This window comes from Trichomycterus rosablanca, unplaced genomic scaffold (genome assembly GCF_030014385.1).
Source record: "Trichomycterus rosablanca isolate fTriRos1 unplaced genomic scaffold, fTriRos1.hap1 scaffold_156, whole genome shotgun sequence".
Classification (NCBI taxonomy): Eukaryota; Metazoa; Chordata; class Actinopteri; order Siluriformes; family Trichomycteridae; genus Trichomycterus; species Trichomycterus rosablanca.
This window is the reverse complement of record NW_026946984.1, coordinates 13,528-35,601: the sequence shown is the minus strand read 5'-3', so window position 1 is coordinate 35,601 and position 22,074 is coordinate 13,528. Positions and strand designations below refer to the sequence as shown.

General features: G+C 42.3%; 1 protein-coding gene and 1 long non-coding RNA gene across 4 annotated transcripts; one reads left to right on the top strand and one right to left on the bottom strand.

Annotated features, from left to right (window-relative positions):
* Positions 1 to 778: 778 nt before the first annotated feature.
* Positions 779 to 11,628, bottom strand: znf407 (zinc finger protein 407). Of its 2 annotated transcripts, XM_062990218.1 has the most exons (10): positions 11,567 to 11,628; positions 8,722 to 10,516; positions 8,070 to 8,631; positions 7,878 to 7,992; positions 7,558 to 7,632; positions 6,819 to 6,985; positions 6,526 to 6,609; positions 3,087 to 3,207; positions 2,472 to 2,650; positions 779 to 1,829 (listed from the first exon to the last, which is right to left on the bottom strand). In XM_062990218.1, exons 2-10 carry the CDS (start codon positions 10,453 to 10,455, stop codon positions 1,024 to 1,026), a joined length of 3,843 nt encoding a protein of 1,280 aa, XP_062846288.1. In that variant the 5' UTR covers positions 10,456 to 10,516; positions 11,567 to 11,628; the 3' UTR covers positions 779 to 1,023. The 2 variants fall into 2 exon arrangements, with proteins under 2 accessions (XP_062846288.1, XP_062846287.1); XM_062990217.1 differs by having other exon boundaries at positions 8,070 to 10,516.
* A 6,707-nt stretch (positions 11,629 to 18,335) lies between these two features.
* Positions 18,336 to 21,174, top strand: LOC134305883 (uncharacterized). 2 transcript variants are annotated; one of them, XR_010008857.1, is made up of 5 exons: positions 18,336 to 18,448; positions 19,547 to 19,648; positions 20,058 to 20,101; positions 20,409 to 20,492; positions 20,965 to 21,174. It is a non-coding gene; the product is annotated as an uncharacterized LOC134305883 (long non-coding RNA). The 2 variants fall into 2 exon arrangements; XR_010008856.1 differs by having other exon boundaries at positions 20,932 to 21,174.
* The last annotated feature ends 900 nt before the right edge of the window (positions 21,175 to 22,074 follow it).

Below are 22,074 nucleotides of genomic sequence, written 5' to 3'. Positions count from 1 at the left end.
TTTAAAAATGGGTCAACAATGCTTAATCTGGTTTACATAAAAAAAAATGTATACAATCATAATTTATCATCAAAACCCTTGTATTTTAATATTCTAACATAAAATGTAAGTTTGCACTGTGATGGACTGGCGACCTGCTTTTCGCCCAGTAATCAGACCCACCGCGACCCTGAACAGAATAAAGCGGTGGTAATACAGAAAATAAATAAATAAATAAATATGTTTGCACGTGCAGTGTGTTTTTAAAACCCATTACCGACTGTGTTCCAATCCGCACACTGCATCACTAAATAGTGTGTGAGAATAGAACTAACACCACGGGCACACGGTACAGCAGAGTGTGAATTAGAACACAGCCTTAAAATTACGGAACCCAGCCTGTGGTTGTGTTTCAATCCGCTCTCACAAGTAAAAAGTGTGAATTGCTAGTGCACTAATGTGTAATTTAGGATCACACAGGTTTTATAATTCGGTTCTGAGTGAAAGTTCAAGAGAATAAAGGTTAAGTCTTATAAAATGTTTGGTTTAGCGGTTCAGTTTGGGTATAAAGCTGTTCTCAGATCAGTTCAGAGTGTTGTACAGAAGCGCAGGGTGATTGATCTGTCATATTCTGATCACTTTATGGATTATAATCGAAAGTTATAGTTACCAGTTAAAGTAAAAGCACAACAAACCCCCAGCATTTTCAAATGTGTCCTTAAACTAACTAATGAAATAAAACTTGTAAAATTAATTAACAAATGTTCTTATTTATTGTTGTAATTGTTGCATCTCTATAAAAAAGCCCAACAGTAACATCAGTGACATGTTCAGATTGTTTATTATGATCAATATTTTTATGCTGAACACACACACACACACACACACACGTGTTACTATACATTTTATGTTTATTTATGTTAGATTATTTGGTACAGACACTTTCTGTGGTATTATAATAATAATTAGGGCTGTACTTTTTCACTCTGAGCCTCCTGAATTAAATCATATAAATTATTAATTAGTGGGTGGAGCCAGCCCCAATCACACCTGAGCATCCTGGTCCATGGTAATTTGTGTGTATGTGACTGGAGCCTCATTCTCAGTTTCCCTCACAGGCTCCTCCCTCTGTCTGGACTCCTCCCCCAAGCCCTGATGGTATATAGTTCCATCCACCTGGAGGGCGGAGTCAGTCAGTTCAGTCACAATGTAATGCGTTCCTTCATCGTTCACAATCACCTGCGTTAGCCCCTCCTTCATCATCAGCTGATTGGCAGCAAACTGCAGCACCTCCTGGTGGGTGTGGCTTAACACCTGTACGACCTCCCCATACACCTGCACCGCTTCTTGTTCCTCCTCCTGTGCGTGGCCCGGTTGCTCCACCACGGAGCTGACATCCTGCTGAGCAGTATCACCCTGCTGGTCAAGCTCAGTCACCGCACACAGCAGTGCATCCAGCGCTGTTGCGTGCCCCGCCCCTTCCTGGTCCATCACCTGGGGTGCTTTCCCTGCCTCATGCTGTGTTTGCCCCACTGCCGACTCCACCAGCACATAGTTTTTGTGCGTGTAGGGAACGACGCATCCATCCTGCGTGACCTGTAGAAGTTCACCGTTAACGGATGATGACATGGCGAGCGTGTGCAGAGTGGCCGCAGCCGATTCTTCAAGCTCCGCCTCCTCCAGCTCTGCTCCATGTAGCCCCGCCTCCTCATCGTAGCCCTGGATGATGATCACCTGCTGCAGCGTCTCGGCTCCCAAACGACTTTCATCTGGCGTAAAGGGGGTGTCAGCTTCCACATATGATGACCCCTGACCTTTCAGCCGGCACTCATATGACTTTGACACAATTCCTGCACGTGCGCACACACACACACAAACACACACTCAGAGAAAATAAATATTTTATCTACAGCACTAGTGTGGTGCTGTTGATGGAATCTGTGGATTTTGTATTTAATTTTTATTTACTTAATTTATTATTTTAAAATTCATTTTATTATTTTTAATTCTGACATAACACTGATATTTAAGCTCTAAATATTAAGTAATAGTAAGCAGTTTGTCAAACTACAAACAAGTGTTAAAAATAGTTTGGGTCCTGGGGGCAGTGTGGTGGCTCAGCCTGTAGCGTTGGTACTGCACAGGATTCTGGGAACTTTATTTCTTGCTGTACAGACCAGGAGAGTAATCACCATGAATCAGAAAGTCAAAATAAAAGAATAAATAAAAGAATAGAGGCCCAACCAGATCATGCTAACTACACAGTGACTTACAGAGTTTTTATACATTCATACATATACAACAGCTTCTTCTGTCAGGGGTAAAATGAAGGTAAAATGTGTTCTCTAATGTAGAACAGTTACATGCAAAATATTCTTACAAATCATAATGAACGTAGGACTTATTCATATATTTGATTATGGATGTTAGGTTTAGGGAAGATAATGGGGAAATGATGATGGGATGATCGTGAGGTAATGATGAACTGGTACCTGCGTGAAGGTATGCTAGGTCTGGGTTCTCGATGTCCTGATGTTTATCCTTCAGGTGGTTGCGGAATTCAGACGGGGTGTTGGTGCAGAACTCACAGCGAGGACAGTTATACATCATCACACCTTCATGTTTCCCCGTGTGCAGAATGTGCTTTCGGATATTCTCTGCGCAGTTCGACCTGAGGGCGTGGCAGAGGTGTTAGGGGATTAGCCTATAGAGTGCATGATAAAGGGAACTAAGTTTATGTGAGTATGTTATAGGGTGTAAAATGTACGTTATAGAATATATAGAATATAGGAAGTATGTTATATAGAGTATAGGGTGTAAGTTGAAGAGTTAGGGTTTTTGTCTATTTATATATCAGTAAGAGACAGCTCACACATAAAAAGATTGTCAGACATGTCCACACTGTCCAGTGTCTCGTCAGTGCAACTTTATATAGGATTATATTTAACTCAAATATAGAAGAAATAATTTACATTAAATTGAAATATGTTTTCATAGTCACATTTAGTGATGATATTCAAGCTTGTGACAGGTGTCGTGGTATTCTCTACAAAGCTGAAGTGATGAGTGTGTGAGTGTTTATGGTAACAGGTGAATGATGAGAGTACCTGTAATCACACCAGGGACAGCGGTACGGTTTCTCTCCTGTATGAACTCGTTTGTGACGAGTCAGGTGAGACTGAGTTGTCGATGCGAAACTGCACAGATTACACTGGAACGGTCTTTCACCTACACACATGCGCACACACACACACACGCACACACAGAGAGAGTGTACATGTACAGGGGAATGGGGGGTTCAAATATTTTAATTTAACATTTTACTATACTCTACATTTACAAACGTCTTTTAACTTTATATATGTAAACATAAATAAAATAATATTTATAATTATAAAACATGTTTACAAAGCTATTTATAATTAAAAATGACAAATTAATAAACACAATATTTCATAGCAACACTGTTGTCAATTACAGCTTTAAGACTCTACAGTTAAAAAAAATGTTTTTTTCTCATTTTGGTTAAATATTGCAAATCTTCTACTGCCTGCACGACACCCATGCTCGTATTATATAAGTGTGTGTGTGTGTGTAGGGGTTGGACAAAATAACTGAAACACCTGTCATTTTAGTGTGGGAGGTTTCATGGCTAAATTGGACCAGTCTGGTGGCCAATCTTCATTAATTGCACATTGCACCAGTAAGAGCAGAGTGTGAAGGTTCAATTAGCAGGGTAAGAGCACAGTTTTGCTCAAAATATTGCAATGCACACAACATTATGGGTGACATACCAGAGTTCAAAAGAGGACACATTGTTGGTGCACGTCTTGCTGGTGCATCTGTGACCAAGACAGCAAGTCTTTGTGATGTATCAAGAGCCACGGTATCCAGGGTAATGTCAGCATACCACCAAGAAGGACAAACCACATCCAACAGGATTAACCGTGGACGCAAGAGGAAGCTGTCTGAAAGGGATGTTCGGGTGCTAACCCGGATTGTATCCAAAAAACATAAAACCACGGCTGCCCAAATCACGGCAGAATTAAATGTGCACCTCAACTCTCCTGTTTCCACCAGAACTGTCCGTCGGGAGCTCCACAGGGTCAATATACACGGCCGGGCTGCTATAGCCAAACCTTTGGTCACTCGTGCTGATGCCAAACGTCGGTTTCAATGGTGCAAGGAGCGCAAATCTTGGGCTGTGGACAATGTGAAACATGTATTGTTCTCTGATGAGTCCACCTTTACTGTTTTCCCCACATCCGGGAGAGTTACGGTGTGGAGAAGCCCCAAAGAAGCGTACCACCCAGACTGTTGCATGCCCAGAGTGAAGCATGGGGGTGGATCAGTGATGGTTTGGGCTGCCATATCATGGCATTCCCTTGGCCCAATACTCGTGCTAGATGGGCGCGTCACTGCCAAGGACTACCGAACCATTCTGGAGGACCATGTGCATCCAATGGCGGTGCCGTGTATCAGGATGACAATGCACCAATACACACAGCAAGACTGGTGAAAGATTGGTTTGATGAACATGAAAGTGAAGTTGAACATCTCCCATGGCCTGCACAGTCACCAGATCTAAATATTATTGAGCTACTTTGGGGCGTTTTGGAGAAGCGAGTCAGGAAACGTTTTCCTCCACCAGCATCACGTAGTGACCTGGCCACTATCCTGCAAGAAGAATGGCTTAAAATCCCTCTGACCACTGTGCAGGACTTGTATATGTCATTTCCAAGACCAATTGACGCTGTATTGGCCGCAAAAGGAGGCCCTACACCATACTAATAAATTATTGTGGTCTAAAACCAGGTGTTTCAGTTATTTTGTCCAACCCCTGTATATATATATATATATATATATACAGTGTATCACAAAAGTGAGTACACCCCTCACATTTCTGCAAATATTTTATTATATCTTTTCATGGGACAACACTATAGAAATAAAACTTGGATATAACTTAGAGTAGTCAGTGTACATCTTGTATAGCAGTGTAGATTTACTGTCTTCTGAAAATAACTCAACACACAGCCATTAATGTCTAAATGGCTGGCAACATAAGTGAGTACACCCCACAGTGAACATGTCCAAATTGTGCCCAAAGTGTCAATATTTTGTGTGACCACCATTATTATCCAGCACTGCCTTAACCCTCCTGGGCATGGAATTCACCAGAGCTGCACAGGTTGCTACTGGAATCCTCTTCCACTCCTCCATGATGACATCACGGAGCTGGTGGATGTTAGACACCTTGAACTCCTCCACCTTCCACTTGAGGATGCGCTACAGGTGCTCAATTGGGTTTAGTCCATCACCTTTACCTTCAGCTTCCTCAGCAAGGCAGTTGTCATCTTGGAGGTTGTGTTTGGGGTCGTTATCCTGTTGGAAAACTGCCATGAGGCCCAGTTTTCGAAGGGAGGGGATCATGCTCTGTTTCAGAATGTCACAGTACATGTTGGAATTCATGTTTCCCTCAATGACCTGCAGCTCCCCAGTGCCAGCAACACTCATGCAGCCCAAGACCATGATGCTACCACCACCATGCTTGACTGTAGGCAAGATACAGTTGTCTTGGTACTTCTCACCAGGGCGCCGCCACACATGCTGGACACCATCTGAGCCAAACAAGTTTATCTTGGTCTCGTCAGACCACAGGGCATTCCAGTAATCCATGTTATTGGACTGCTTGTCTTCAGCAAACTGTTTGCTGGCTTTCTTGTGCGTCAGCTTCCTTCTGGGATGACGACCATGCAGACCGAGTTGATGCAGTGTGCGGCGTATGGTCTGAGCACTGACAGGCTGACCTCCCACGTCTTCAACCTCTGCAGCAATGCTGGCAGCACTCATGTGTCTATTTTTTAAAGCCAACCTCTGGATATGACGCCGAACACGTGGACTCGACTTCTTTGGTCGACCCTGGCGAAGCCTGTTCCGAGTGGAACCTGTCCTGGAAAACCGCTGTATGACCTTGACCACCATGCTGTAGCTCAGTTTCAGGGTGTTAGCAATCTTCTTATAGCCCAGGCCATCTTTGTGGAGAGCAACAATTCTATTTCTCACATCCTCAGAGAGTTCTTTGCCATGAGGTGCCATGTTGAATATCCAGTGGCCAGTATGAGAGAATTGTACCCAAAACACCAAATTTAACAGCCCTGCTCCCCATTTACACCTGGGACCTTGACACATGACACCAGGGAGGGACAACGGCACATTTGGGCACAATTTGGACATGTTCACTGTGGGGTGTACTCACTTATGTTGCCAGCTATTTAGACATTAATGGCTGTGTGTTGAGTTATTTTCAGAAGACAGTAAATCTACACTGCTATACAAGTTGTACACTGACTACTCTAAGTTATATCCAAGTTTCATGTCTATAGTGTTGTCCCATGGAAAGATATAATGAAATATTTGCAGAAATGTGAGGGGTGTACTCACTTTTGTGATACACTGTATATATGTGTATATATAAAATACATTTAATTATTTTCAATTGTAATAATTGTTAATACATATATAAAATAAGTGTGTCTTTGTTACCTGTGTGCTGCCGGCGGTGTTTGGTGAGGGCGTGTCGAGTTCCACCAGCAAAACCACACAGATCACACAGGAAAGACTTCTCACCTAAAACACATGCCCACCATTCATTTATTATAGTCATTAAAAGTACTGCGCCCCACCCGCTGTGACTACAGCAGTTGTGGGTAAAACTGAGTGATTGTTTGCTCCTGATCAGAAGGTTATGAGTTTAAATCCCGCTACTGTAGAGCAACCACAGAACATCAGTGTGTGTGCGCGCGCGTGTGTGTCTGCGTGTGTGTGTGTGTTGGTACCTGTGTGGGTTCTGTAATGGTCCTTCATTGCAGAGTGAGTAAGGAAGGAGTAATGGCAGGATGGCCAGCAGCACTTGAAGGGCTTTTGTCCAGTATGTAGCTTCATATGGTTATTTAGAGCCCATTTCTCACTGAAACTACGCTCACACACCTCACACTCGTATTTTCTACACACACAAAAAACAACAACTTTAGGACCAGCCATGGGTTACTGTCATTTTCCTCTGACTGAGAAATATAAACTCAAGTGAATGAAAAATTAGATAAAATTAAGATAAATTGGAATTAAGCAGCAAAAAGCTTCATATAGCTGATCATGTAGAATTGCATATACACCCTGCATATACACACTGGATTTTCTATATTTTAGCATCTTTTCCCACTAAATGGAAGAGGAGCAGAGAGTGAGAGTTTTTATCAAATGAAAGTAATTTTTGTGTCATTTAGTTGCAATGTTGGATTGTCAGTAACAATTAAACAGTTTTTGTTACACATAAGGGAGACGTTAGCTGGCATGTTAGCGGGTTGTGTCAGCTCATTGTGGTGGTGTGCATAGCTTCAGGCTAACTGTGTTAGCTTAGTAAGGTAAAACTGTGGAGGTGAGCAGAGACAGCCGATGACATGATGACTGTCTAACTGAAGTGTCTCAATAATCTGCCTTCTAAAGTTCGAGGTCAGTTAGAAGAGTTCCTTAAGTTATGATATAGACACTGTATGTGTGAGTGTGTATGTGTGTTACCGATCCTTCGGCTGGCCCAGTCCGTGTTTTCCCAGCAGGTGTGTGTTCAGGTGTTTCTTCATCACAAAAGCCCATCTGATGAAAGATCATTATTGAGAACTATGTGAGTTTAAACCAGTACAATAACAAAGTGCTGCTGCTGTCCTGATCAGGACAAAGAAAATGAATAAATATACGATTATATGAATAAAAGAGCAAAAAGCTCTTAAATTAGTAAACTTTCTAATTAGTGTATTGTTACTAACTGAATCCTTCTGACCAGGATGCAGTGTGATAATACATTTAGAACAGGGTACCAACCCAGCGGCAAGCTGTCTTACCCACAAAGGTGACATTTGAACTCCCTCATGCCCAGGTGTCTCTTCACATGATTTCGAGCATCTCCAAGCTGCGCTGTTGCAAAATTACAGATCTTGCACATAAATGGCTTTGAGCCTATAAACAAAACAATAAGACAATCAATCACAGATCAAAAACCAAAAAAACATTAACACTTATGTGGGGGTGTGTACCTGTATGTGTGCGGATGTGGGCAAGAAAAGCCATGGAGTTGGAGCTCCTGCACACTTTGCCACAGTGCTTGCAGACATTGCCCGGGTTTTCTTGGCGCTCCCGGTTAATCTGCTCTGTATCCTCCAGTATGTATTTGTTGACCTCCTGAAGCAGCTCCTCATGTTTCTCTTTAATATGAACGAAGAGTTCCTGCTCAGAGGCACACGGTTCATTACAGCGCACACACCGAAAAGCTGCCCCGCCATCAGATTTCTCATCAACACTGTCACGTTCCGTCCTCAGGTGTACTGAGCTGCTCAGGTGTTGCTGCAGGTGACTGTCAGAGGGGAAGGACTTACCACACATCAAGCAATGGAAGCTTTTCTCCTTAGAAGGGTGTTTCATAGTGATATGGACGTTCAGCCCGCTCAGCCCCTCCGCCATGAAGCCACAGTCGCCACAACGAATGCGCACACTCACTTCTTGTTCCTGTCCCTTGGTTAACCTGTCCATTTTCTCTACCTGATGGAAAGATTGACTAATTTCTTCTTCATTTGCTCCCTGCTGTCTGTTGCTCTGCACCTTCAGATAAAGTACACACTCATCAAACCCTGTTGATCTAAACCCACTTGTCCTAGATTCAGCTAGTGTCTCACTTACATCTTCACTTACATCCTCATTTTCATCATCATCATCATCATCATTGTCGTCGTCCTCATGGTTTTTCCCATCTCTCTCTGAGGATCCAACTGCACTCTGTGTCTGATTACTGACGTCTAACGAGTCTTCAGTGAGATTTGTGTTTTCTGTTCTTGGACTGATGGAGTTTCCTGTATCTTCATCCACAGCATCTGTACAATCATGGCCTGACCTCTGACTCTGATCAATAAGTTGCTTTGAATTTTCAGAGTGTTGCTGCGCATTCTGCTGTTTCTGTGAGTAGCTCTGCCGCTTGTGTTTGTGCCTTTCAGTTACTGTGTGTCGAGACATTTCTCTGTGTGTCACTGCATAATAATTGCACGCCAAACACACAAACTCAAAATCCTGTGTGTGTTTGCGGCGCACGTGAAGCTCCAGTGAAAACACTGACTGTGCAACGAAGTCACAGTGAACGCACGAGTTTCCAGCATCATTCCGGCTTTTCTTACAGGGGATGTTACTTTCTGTTCCCTCCGTCTCTCCTTCCTCCTCTACAGCTGGTGTTTCCTGCTCAGTGGTGCTTTCCGTGTTCTGTGTGTTTTCCCCGTCAGTGCCTCGAGCTCCCTGTTCAGGATTCAGCAATACAATTACATCCTGGCTATCGCTGTTGCTTTGCACTCGTTTTAGATGCTTTTTGGTTTCACAGTGCCGGTCCATGTCACCTTTAGTAACACAGGAGTAATTGCACAGTTTGCAGTGAAAGCTGTACAGGCGGCTGTGTTTTCGGCGAATATGCACACTCAGATTGGTAAGATTGGAAGCAACAAGGCCACAGTGACTGCACCTCGTTACCTGGGATGACTTCGGCCTTCCACGTTTACGTTTGTTTGGAACACTAAGCTCCACATTTAACTCCGCTAACGTGTGTTCAGCTGATTCTCTGTTACCACCATCATCAATATCCTCAATACCATCCTCGTTACCACCAATACCCTCGTTACCTCCCTGATCATTCTGCTCTTCTTTTCTTTTCTGTTCATTTAAGAGAATAACAAGAACTTTTTCCACACACTGCTCAAACATGGGTTCAATGTTTTTCTCCATTGCAGATTTTGTGTGCGACTCCTCACTCAAGTGGGTGTTCATCTCCTCAACTGTGCAGGTGTAAAAGCCACAGCACCGACAGTACAATCTTTCAATCTGCTGAACTTCAGGATGGTCTGTAGTCGTGGGCGTGGGGCCTTGGTGATCTGTCGAGTGTAGCGCGGTGCTAAGGTGGCTTACAGCTGGCACATTAGTGTTTGGGTGGTCTGTAGAACTTGCCATGGTACGAGTGTGATCTGCAGAGGAAAAGGTGGTATTGGGGTGCTCTCTAATGAGCTGTGTGGCACTGGGGTGGTGTGTCATGGGCGGTGTGGTGCCAGGGTGGTCTATATGGTGATCTGTCGGAAGTGCCATGGTGTTTGTCTCCTCTGTCATAATTGCCGATGCGCTGGGGTGGTCTATAAGTGTTGGTGTAGTGCTGGGCTGGTTTGCAGGGGGTTGTGTGCTGGAGGATTCGGTTGGAGGTGGGATGGTGCTGGGGTGATCTGTACAGGGCAGGGTGGTGCCAGGATGGTCTGGAGGGGGCATGTTGGTCATAGGTTGGTCTGAAGGGAGTGGGGTGGTGCTGCTGCCATGCTTTCTCTTGTAGTGAATTTTCAGTGCAGTTTGAGTTTTAGCTGTAAAATTACAGGTTAAACACACACAGTTGTTGTTGTTTTCCATTATAGATCCTTCGTTTTTTCACACTGCTCCTCCTTTCTCATCTGTTCCTTGATCGAAGTCTCTGTTAAAAAGATTCCTCTCTGTGTCAATGTAAATTAACATTCAGAATTTTATACTTTAATAGTAATGAACACATTAAATTAATTACTCATTTATTGGCAAATTTTCCCACATTCTGTCTCAGCAAGAAGACACATCTTACTGTGGGTTAGAATTAAAGTTAAAACACTCCAAATAAGTCAACTGATGTCATTGCACAATACATCAAAGAAACAAACAAAAATATTGTTTAGGTTGAATGGAGAGGAATAAGATTGGCTGTATATGTATTGTATGTTTAATGTATTTGACAACTACAGTATTTAAACCTTTACCCCATATACATTGCCATGGTGCCATCAATTACATACAATGTAAATAATCACCCTAGACACAACAGACCACAATTGTTCATTAACTGGGCCATTTGTTTGGATAGACGAGTTCTGTTTTGATCCTATGTGACTTTTCAGAGCCTAAAATGTTGTTCCACCTCATAGAGTCTCTGGGACTTGTAATCCATGCACGGTCATTTTATAATTTGATGCCGATAAGAGAGCTTAGTTAAGCCAAATTCAGCAGCAACTCCCCTACCAGCTCCTGGTGTTTCCACTGCAATCACCTCTGATGCCACAACAACCCCCTACCAACCACCTGAAAGACCATAGCAACCACACTGCAACAACCCCTACTAACCACCTGAAACACCATAGCAACCACACTGCAACAACCCCTACCAACCACCTGAAACACCATAGCAACCACACTGCAACAACCCTGTCCAACACTGTCATTCCAATTGTTGTTGTTATTATAAATGTAATATTTATTATAAAAGGATCAGCATAAAACACGCGCACGCGCGCACGCACACAGTGGGCGTGGTTTATACTCGCTAAGGCTGAAAAACGACGGCAGACAAGAGACCCAAAAAGGCCGCGATTATCAATCACACAAATACCAGAAAATAAACTTAACTGACACAAATTAACAGTTGAATTTTCTCAGTAATCTTATATAAATAATTAGTGATCGTAAAAACCCGATATAATTAAACTTTAGTCCTATTTACCTCCGTTTTTCTCCAGCGCGCTTTCTGCTTTTACACACAAGCGGCGCTCCGTACTGCACTGACGTCACATTTCCGTGTGGAGGGAGAAGGAAGCGGAAATAGAGCAGAAGACATCAGTTCGATATAAACACAGACTGTATTTATTAATATAATAACTGATAAAAGTTCCAATATTATACAGCTGGTCATTATTTAACAAGTTAAGAGTTATTAAAAACACACTGACTCAATCATTTTTGTGATGGCAATTGTTTTGGTTTTACATAGACCCCATGAGCAGGGCTGTGGTTTGTGCGGTTATAAATGTATCCGTTGAAAAATGAATGAATTAATAAATAAACCCATTTCTTCTTGCAAATTGTATTTGGGATAAAATGTTAGGGTTAAAAATGGTTGGTAATAACTGGACATTATGGTTTTACTTTAAATTTAAAGTAAACTAAAATGTAATCTAAGCTCTTCCATTTTAATTTAGATTGTTATTGAATGGAATAATTTTGATTACAAAAAGTGTTATTAAAAGGAATCATCTTGTTTCCACTTCATAATGATAGTACACCATCTGTAGTTTACACTCAGTTAATATTAAAGCATTCTGATGTATCATTTCTAAATAAAGGCTTTTTATATTGTCACATTTCTATTTTCAATCTAATCTGTTATTAAAAGGAATTTTCTTGTTTCCACACAACAATTCCACTTCATAATGATAGTACACCATTATCAATGCATTCTGATGTATCATTTCTAAAGAAATGCCTTTTATATTGCCATAAAAGATGTTTAATTAAATAATGAATAGAACAAAAGATAATGAAATAAAGGAAATGCTGCCCTGAAAGCTGAAAATTTTGCCATTCTACCTGAGTCTGTTAAATTAATTTAGTTTTGTTTACCAAAAAGATATGACAACAAAATATATTTTATAATATACACTAGTTATAATTATAAATTATTCAGGATGTGTGTGTGTGTCAATTGTTTTGTGGAAACTAGAGAATTTTCACAATGTTATGTATGGCATCTTATCTTTAAAATGTTTGGTTTTGAACTTATTGACCATTGTTAAAAATTTTTGTAGAAAGTTGTGAGCCACATCCCATGTTTTTGGAGGAGCAGCAGCAGCAGCAGCAGCTCAGTGACCAGGGACGAGTGTTGTGAGGAGGAATGACAGCAATACAAAGTGGTAAATGCTTTACAGTAGCAAGTTTTTTCTGCAATGTGCTGCAGGGCTGAAACAGAGGAATGGATGTAAATGAACAAAATGAATGAAGTTGACCCAACAAATAATGAAATAATATGTGTTTGTACTATCTGCAATTTAGAAAAAAAGTCAAAGTAAATTTAAGACACAAAAGATTTTTTTATTTTTAAAGAAAGAAAAGAAAGAAAAGTTTTTTATTTGCATTTATTTCCATTCTGTCCCAAATGTTTTTGATTTAGAGTTTTATATTTCTATTTCTGTTGTATTTGTACTTTAAACATATGTAATTTGCATAGTCAGGTTGTTTTGTGTATATAATTGAATGCTGAAAATAAATGTGGAATCTTTGTATTTGCAGACAATAATTAGTACAGCTGCTCTTTGTGGTGGCATCTAGTGACATTTAGTGGTATTAATGTATAACTACATCTTCACCACCAGTAAAGAAGCAATGGAATAGCAAGAGTAAATGTTGAGAATAATCGTGTCAAAGATAAAACAGAGAAATTGTTCTCTATTAACATATAATTTATTGAATTAATATAATATTAATCGAAAAGCTTCTGTACGGTGGCCGAGAAGTGCAAAACAAATTAACATTTTAGAAAACAAAATTACAACAGTAAAAACAAAATTACAAAGGTAAAAAAAAAATACATTTTAGAAAACACAATTACAAAGCTAAAAACAAAATTACCAGTGCCGAAACAAATTTACACAAACGGCAGCTCTGACGGAAAAGGTAGGAACAATATACAGGAAGTGCTTGTTGTTTACCTGCTGTCAATCAAACTGTTTGGCGGGGATAATTTATTGGGGTTATGGTTAAAATTAGGTATATAGAAATTGGAGTAATTGCGGATTAGATTGTGATTATAGTTAGATTTATTGAGGTTAGGGTTAAAATAATTGGAGACCAGGCTATGGTCAAAATTGAGTTTATTGTGGTTGAGGTTAGTGTAATTAGGAAGTTAGGTTGTGGTTAAGATTAAGTTTATTAGGGTTGGGGTTAAAATCCTTGGGGGTTAGGTTATAGTTGAAATTAGGTTTATTTGTAGGTTAGGGTTAGAGTGATTAGGGGTTAGGTTATGGTTAGGGTTAGGGTTGAAATCAGTAAACCTCACGAAACCCAAATTCACGAAACCTCCCACACTAAAATGACAGGTGTTTCAGTTATTTTGTCCAACCCCTGTATATATATATATATATATACATGTCACACTTTGAGCCTCTGTGTGCTCTGGAGCTCCTGTGCTCCAGTGTGCCACGCCTCCTCTCCTGTGTCTCCAGCCAGCTCCCCTCTCATGATTGGTTACCTGAACTAATTAGCCCCAGCTGCAGGGTATTTAAGAGAGGAGCTGGGAATGGCTGGTTGGAGACTATTTTCATGGTAACTCTGTTTGCGTCTGGTATCTCTGCTCCTGGTATCTCTGCTCCTGGTATCTCTGCTCCTGGTATCTCTGCTCCTGGTATCTCTGCTCCTGGTATCTCTGCTCCTGGTATCTCTGCTCCTGGTATCTCTGCTCCTGGTATCTCTGCTCCTGGTATCTCTGCTCCTGGTACGCTGTCCGTGTTTGCTCTTGTTTGCTCTTGTTTGCTCTTGTTTGCTCTTGTTTGCGTCAGCCTAGCCCTGTCTGTTAGCCTAATCCTTGTTTGTTAGCTTGTGTGTGTTAGCTCTGTGTGTTAGCTCCGTGTTACTAGCTTTAGTTCAGTTTATCTTTGTTTAGTCTTTGATTAGCCTGTCTGTTAGCCTGTTAAGTCTGTTTAGCCTGTTTAGTCTTTGTTTAGCCTGTCCGTTAGCCTGTCTAGTCTTTGTTTAGCCTGTCCGTTAGCCTGTCTAGTCTTTGTTTAGCCTGTCCGTTAGCCTGTCTAGTCTTTGTTTAGCCTGTCCGTTAGCCTGTCTAGTCTTTGTTTAGCCTGTCCGTTAGCCTGTCTAGTCTTTGTTTAGCCTGTCCGTTAGCCTGTCTAGTCTTTGTCTAGTCTTTGTTTAGCCTGTCTAGTCTTTGTTTAGCCTGTCTAGTCTTTGTTTAGCCTGTCTAGTCTTTGTTTAGCCTGTCCGTTAGCCTGTCTAGTCTTTGTTTAGCCTGTCTAGTCTTTGTTTAGCCTGTCCGTTAGCCTGTCTAGTCTTTGTTTAGCCTGTCCGTTAGCCTGTCTAGTCTTTGTTTAGCCTGTCCGTTAGCCTGTCTAGTCTTTGTTTAGCCTGTCTAGTCTTTGTTTAGCCTGTCTAGTCTTTGTTTAGCCTGTCCGTTAGCCTGTCTAGTCTTTGTTTAGCCTGTCTAGTCTTTGTTTAGCCTGTCTAGTCTTTGTTTAGCCTGTCCGTTAGCCTGTCTAGTCTTTGTTTAGCCTGTCTAGTCTTTGTTTAGCCTGTCCGTTAGCCTGTCTAGTCTTTGTTTAGCCTGTCCGTTAGCCTGTCCGTTAGCCTGTTCTGTCAGTTTAACCCTGTCTTGTCTTTATTATTATTAAATATAGTTTCTATCACATCTCCGCGTTTGTGTCCGCCCCTCCTGTCCGTCTAGCCCACATACCGTTACAGAATAGTCTCCCGTATAGGACACAGCGAGATGTTGCTGGTTTATTCTTTCCCAGACTTTGGCTCTATGAGGTTTCCTCTAGTCTTCCCGCTTAGTAGGCCGGCTCCTTATGATGGAAGCAACCATAGGGTTGAAGGCTTCCTTCTCCAGAGCCAGCTCTACCTGCAGAACCTTCTGGACCCCCAGCTAACTGAAATCGACAAGGTACGATTTATGATGTCTAGACTGAGGGGTGCTGCTCGTGAGTGGGCTAAGCAGCGTTGGTCTGACAGGGGAGTTGTGCTGAACTCGGTGAAGGATTTTGAGGGCCTCATGAGAACCAAATTTTCTTGTAGCAAAGTGCCCACTGCAGCTTATACCTGGCATCCAGTGCCCACTGGGGAGGTTAAATTTTCCCCAGTGCCCACTGCGGATGTGGTCCAGGAGCCAGTGCCCGCTTATAAAGCTCGTGACTGTCCCAAGTCCACGTTAGGAGCCAGCCAAAATTATTTAGGTCCTGTTTCCTGTTTCGACCCCAAGGGCTCCGGGGGTCCTTCTGTTTGTTCGCTGGCTCCAGTCCCGTGTACTCAGGTTCAGATGAGTCCAGTTTCTCCAGGGTCCAAACAGCTGACTTCTGACGCATATCCAGGGTCCAAGCAGCTGACTTGGGACGCCTCTAGTGTTTTCGCAGCTGACTTTGGACGCCTCTCCAGGGTCCTCGCAGCTGAATGACATTTCTCCAGTGTTTTCGCAAATGACTTTGGACACCACTCCAGGGTCCTCACAGCTGTTTCAAGGAGTTTCTCAAGGATTTTCGCAGCTGACTTTGGACGCCTCTCCAGGGTCCTCACAGCTGAGTGATGTTTCTCCAGTGTTTTCGCAGCTGATTTCGGACGCCTCTCCAGGGTCCTCGCAGCTGAATGACGTTTCTCCAGTGTTTTCCCAAGTGACTTCGGACGCCTCTCCAGGGTCCTCACAGCTGTTTCAAGAAGTTTCTCAAGGGTTTTTGCAGCTGATTCCGGACGCCTCTCCAGGGTCCTCACAGCTGAATCAAGGAGATTCTCAAGGATTTGTGCAGCTGATTAATGACGTTTCTCCAGTGTTTTTGCAGCTGACTCCAGACGCCTCTTAAGGGTCCACGCAGCTGACTCCGGACGCCTCTTCTCAAGGGTCCACGCAGCTGACTCCGGACGCCTCTTCTCAAGGGTCCACGCAGCTGACTCCGGACGCCTCTTCTCAAGGGTCCACGCAGCTGACTCCGGACGCCTCTTCTCAAGGGTCCACGCAGCTGACTTCGGACGCCTCTTCTCAATGGTCCACGCAGCTGACTCCGGATGCTTCTTCTCAAGGGTCCTCGCAGCTGACTCCCGAAGCCTCTTCGCCAGGCTCCACGCAGCTGACTCCCGAAGCCTCTTCGCCAGGCTCCACGCAGCTGACTCCCGAAGCCTCTTCGCCAGGCTCCACGCAGCTGGTTTCTGTTTCCGAGTTGGCGCCCCCCGATGGCGCTCCTGTTCCTGAGTTGGCGCATCCCGACGGCGCTCCTGTTTCCTTGTTGGTGCCCTCTGATGGCACTCTTGTTTCCTGGTTGGTGCCCCCAGATGGCACTTCTGTTCCCATGTTGGTGTCCTCCGACGGCACTTCTGTTCCTGAGTTGGTGTCCTCCGACGGCACTTCTGTTCCTGAGTTGGTGCTCCCTGAGGGCGCTCCTGTTCCTGAGTTGGCGCCCCCCGATGGCGCTTCTGTTTCCTCGTTGGCGCTTCCTGACAGCGCTTCTGTTTTCAAGTCAGCACCCCCTGATGGTGCTTCTGTCCTCAAGTCAGCGCCCCCTGATGGCGCTCCTGTTCCTGAGTTGGTGCCCCCTGATGGCGCTTCTGTTCCTGAGTTGGCGCCTCCTGATGGTGCTTCTGTTCCCGAGTTGGCGCCCTCCGATGGCGCTCTTGTTCCCTAGTCGGTGCCCCCTGATGGCACTCCTGTCTCCAATGGCGCTCCTGTCTCCAATGGTGCTCCTGTCAAGTCAGCACCCCAGAGGGTGCTCCTGGTTCTTTATCAGCACCCACCGACGGCGCTTCTGAACTTTTGTCATGCCTGCCTCGGAATTTTTTAAATGACTTCAAATTTGCCCCGCAGGGCCCAGGACCTCCTTGGTTTTGTTTTTGGGCACGCCAGGAGTCGTGCCTATAGGGGGGGCTACTGTCACACTTTGAGCCTCTGTGTGCTCTGGAGCTCCTGTGCTCCAGTGTGCCACGCCTCCTCTCCTGTGTCTCCAGCCAGCTCCCCTCTCATGATTGGTTACCTGAACTAATTAGCCCCAGCTGCAGGGTATTTAAGAGAGGAGCTGGGAATGGCTGGTTGGAGACTATTTTCATGGTAACACTGTTTGCGTCTGGTATCTCTGCTCCTGGTACTCTGTCCGTTCTCGCTCTTGTTTGCTCTGCTTGCCTGTTTATGTCTGTTAACCTAGTCCGTGTCTGTTAGCCTAGCCCTGTCTGTTAGCCTAATCCTTGTTTGTTAGCTTGTGTGTGTTAGCTCTGTGTGTTAGCTCCGTGTTACTAGCTTTAGTTCAGTTTATCTTTGTTTAGTCTTTGTTTAGCCTGTCTGTTAGCCTGTTAAGTCTGTTTAGCCTGTTTAGTCTTTGTTTAGCCTGTCTGTTTAGTCCTGTTCTGTCAGTTTAACCCTGTCTTGTCTTTATTATTATTAAATATAGTTTCTATCACACATCTCCGCGTTTGTGTCCGCCCCTCCTGTCCGTCTAGCCCACATACCGTTACAATACAGTATATATAATAATAATAATACATAAACTATAAATATGTAATAATATAAACCTGTAATATTAATGTTAAAAAACTTTTCATGTATAACACACTCACACACAAAATTTCACATACTTGTACATCTGCTCTACACACACAGAAATACACACACTGTCTTACACTACACATCTACACACAAGTTACAATAATTTCTTTATAATCATGTATACTATATATATATATATATATATATGTGTATATGTGTGTGTGTGTGTATTTGTGTGTGTATATGTGTGTGTGTGTGTGTGTATTTGTGTGTGTGTATAGCTGTAACAATGAGAGACTCCTCAGCGGTCAGCAGCAGTGATCACGATGAGTTCGACAGCAGCGACATGCACCACGTTTTGGAGAAAAGGTCAGAGTTCACACACACTCGAACTCAAAAGAAACTTTACTGGCATGACCAACACACACACACAGCCACTAACCCTAACCCTTCTGGACTTATTTTAGTTTCAGACGATGTAGAACGTTCTAAAATGTGATTTTATTCCTCAGGAATTAAAAAATACTAGACAAGCTGTAGCCTAGTGGTTAGGGTACTGGACTAGTAATCAGGTCGCTGGTTCAAGCCCCACCACTGCCAGGTTGCTGCTGTTGGGCCCTTGAGCAAGGCCCTTAACCCTCAATTGCTCAGATTGTATACTGTAACTGTACTGTAAGTCACTTTGAATAAAGGTGTCTGCTAAATGCTGAAAATGTAAATGTAAAGTGTTGAGCTACAGTTCCTGTCATGAGAGGAAGTAGATGAAGGTAATCCAGACATTATCATGGTGAAGGTCTTGGAACTGGAACAGATTTTTTTACATGACTGTCACTTAAAGCATCTTTCTAGCAAAATGTCTTCTTAAGATCATTGTAAGTACATGGAACAGTGGTCTCTTCTCTTGTCTGTGTTTGAAAGAAAACACAAACTGCCACCTTATGCTAAGATATCTCAGGGGTTCCAGTGACCATGGCACCACTCACTGTCCCTCACAATTTCTTCTCATTCTGATAGTGTGTGTGTGTGTGGTGTGTGTGTGTGTCCCCGGTTACAGTGGGCTTGTGTGGTCATCTTAACCATTTTACTAATCTCACTCATCATCATGTCCCTAACCAGTGAGTAAAACACACACAATTTCTGCACAGCTAAATGAACCAACATGGTGGTGGCAGGTGGAACAGACCAAGAGAATCCTCGTTTGAAGACCCCACCCACATAGTTCGGTCATCCTACCCTAGCAGATACGGTGGCCAATTAATGTCTGCTGAAGGCACTGCCAATTATGCCCGCTAGATGGTGCCCAGCCAACCGGTGGCAACGCCGAGTTTTAAACTGAGGAGTTCAGAATCTCGGCGCTGGTGTGCTAGTGGAATATCCTGCTGCTCCACCTGGGCACCATATTTTAATTCTTTATTTTATCATTTAACTTCTGATACATGGTTTCTATGTGTGTGTGTGTGTGTGTAGAGTCGCGGGTGGACAGCAGGTTCTCTGATCATACACCCTATAGCAGGGGTATTCAACTAAAATTTGAAGAGGTCCAGTTAGAGAGAATTTCTTGAAGCAAAGGTCTGGAATGTTTAACTATATATACAGTGTATATGTACGTACCTAAGATTGTGTCATGGTAGTTGTTTAGTGACTGAACAGAACAGGATAATACAAATGTGTTTTAAGAGAATATTTTTGATATATATGACTGTCTTGGATGTGCTAAGAATAACAAGGAGCAGACTGTCTCTAATTCAAGGTTAAGTGGAGCCTGTTGTTGGTCAAAATGTAAGAGAATTCAGGCCTAACTGATCATAGAGTAAATTTGATTGTTCATAAAGGATATTAAATAATCACAATTATAAACATGAAATATAAAATGTATTGTAACAGTAGGTGTAGCTCATCAAATGGCTAATGAATGTGCTTTTCTGTGTGTGGTGGGTGTGGTGGGTGTGTTTGCTGCTGTAACTCTGGATGATGGCAGGATGGTGATTCTGGGACAGGGGAACAATGCTTACATATTCCCAGGTGTGGATTTGTGTTTTCGTATTTTATTTTTCCAATAATTTGGAAAAATGAATGAGTTGTGGTTTTGGGTCATGAATTCTCTGTGTTATTTGGGGGTATCTCTGATCTTGGGTCCTGCCAGTGTTTAGAAGCTGTACAAGTAATTACTGAATTTATTTACATCTAGAGGACAAACTTCATCCACAAAAACAATAATAATGATTATCATCTTTATTTAGTATAAATATATTTTTATTTTGTACTCTTTCACTGTACAGTCTATTATGTTTTTTACCTCGACTAATAGAAATGTGTGTGTGTGTGTTAGGTGTGTGTGTTAGGTGTGGCTCTGGCAGAAATTCTGAGTGGTGTTAGACACATCAGTGATACGGTGTTCCTCGAGGCTGCAAAGGTAAACAGTGTGTGTGTGCGCGCACATGCATGTGTTAGGCAACACTCATGCTGCCCATGTTAGGATTATTTGCTTATTAATGTAAGTATTAAATCATCCAACCATGTAGCAGCAGCCACCTATAAACTTATAAAGACTCAGATTAAGATCTTTATGTTTACTTTAAACAGCAGAATAGAAAAATGTATAGCTTTCTTGTTGTGTAATAATTTAGGTTGTATTTCTTGATGCAACGGTGGACTGTATTAAGTGATAATGGTTTTCTAAGGTACTTGTTAGTGTATGTGGCTAAATTTATCACAGTATCATGATGGTTTTTAATATGATGCTGATGGTTATAAGGTCACTCTCTCTCTCTCTCTCTCTCTCTCTCTCTCTCTCTCTCTCTCTCTCTCTCTCTCTCTCTCTCTCTCTCTCTCTCTCTCTCTCTCTCTCTCAGGTTACATGTGTATATTGTATGTGTGTGTATCAGATCTTAGCAGAGCAGTTGACGGATGAGGAACTGAATCAGAATCAGGGTCGTCTCTACCCTCCTCTTTCCAACATTAGTGAGGTTTCTTTACAGATGGCTGTGAGGATAAGATTTGTGTTTATACATACACACAATGTGAGTAAAATTATGTTGACATCCCTTCTAATTATTGAGTTCAGGTGTTTAGGTCACACCCATTGCTTCCAAGTTTTTTGCAACACCATACATGAACAAAGACCTGCATAACAGAGAAGTTTGGGATCTTATTGATTTTAAGGTTGTTAAGACTATGTTTGCTTTGCTGAGCAAACATAGTCTCAACAATTTTGTTCATACAATAAGATCCCAAACTTCTCTGTTATGCAGGACTTTCTTCATGTATGGTGTTTACAGTAAACATGAATGTGATAGAAACAACATTTTGAAATCCACATTCCCTTGTTTACACACTTTTTAAAGTGTAATTTTTTCTACCATTTTGGCAGTATGTTTTAAATGTAAATGTTTGGTTTAACATGTTACTTGTATGTATCCATGCAGCATGTATTGTTTAATACATGGATTTTGTTAAAATAAAACTTGTTGTAATTAATATGTGGTTTTTGTAGTCATTTATAGCCCTGACATTTTAGGTGTTTTAAAAAATTAACTCTGAGTGTTAAATTTAACACTTAAGTTTCGACTGTTAACACTATCAAAGAGTTCACAACTGTATTTACTCAGAGTAAAAGTTGTATTGTACTCTACATGGGATTTAGTTTTAACTCCCACAAGAGTTCAGTTTTAACTCCTGAAAGTAGTTAAAAAATTAACTCTGAGAAAAAGTTATTTTAACTCTGCCACAGAGTCAAATCAATGGTCTCACATGTACACTCAAATTGAGTTGATTTTAACTCACTGGGAGTTTATTCCAAAGACCAGAATTTGCTGTGTAAAGTGGTGTTCAAAAAAATAGCAGTCCAACACCATTAACTTGATAAATCACTGTTTTTAGTAGAAGTGATATTTGTACATAGCAAAAAATTGACTTGAAAGTGTAGTAGAGTAATGAAAACAAAACAAACCCAACAATTAGGACATGCATGCCGCTCATTCTGAGTAATCGAAGCA

Excerpts from the sequence above, each read along its gene's own strand:
- znf407 (XM_062990217.1), bottom strand. The coding sequence starts at position 10,455 with ATGGAAAACAACAACAACTGTGTGTGTTTAACCTGTAATTTTACAGCT. Across the intron at positions 6,986-7,557 it reads CTGGGCCAGCCGAAGGATCG|AAAATACGAGTGTGAGGTGT; the intron begins GTAACACACATA and ends TTGTGTGTGTAG. Across the intron at positions 1,830-2,471 it reads CCTAGCATACCTTCACGCAG|GAATTGTGTCAAAGTCATAT; the intron begins GTACCAGTTCAT and ends GCGCACGTGCAG.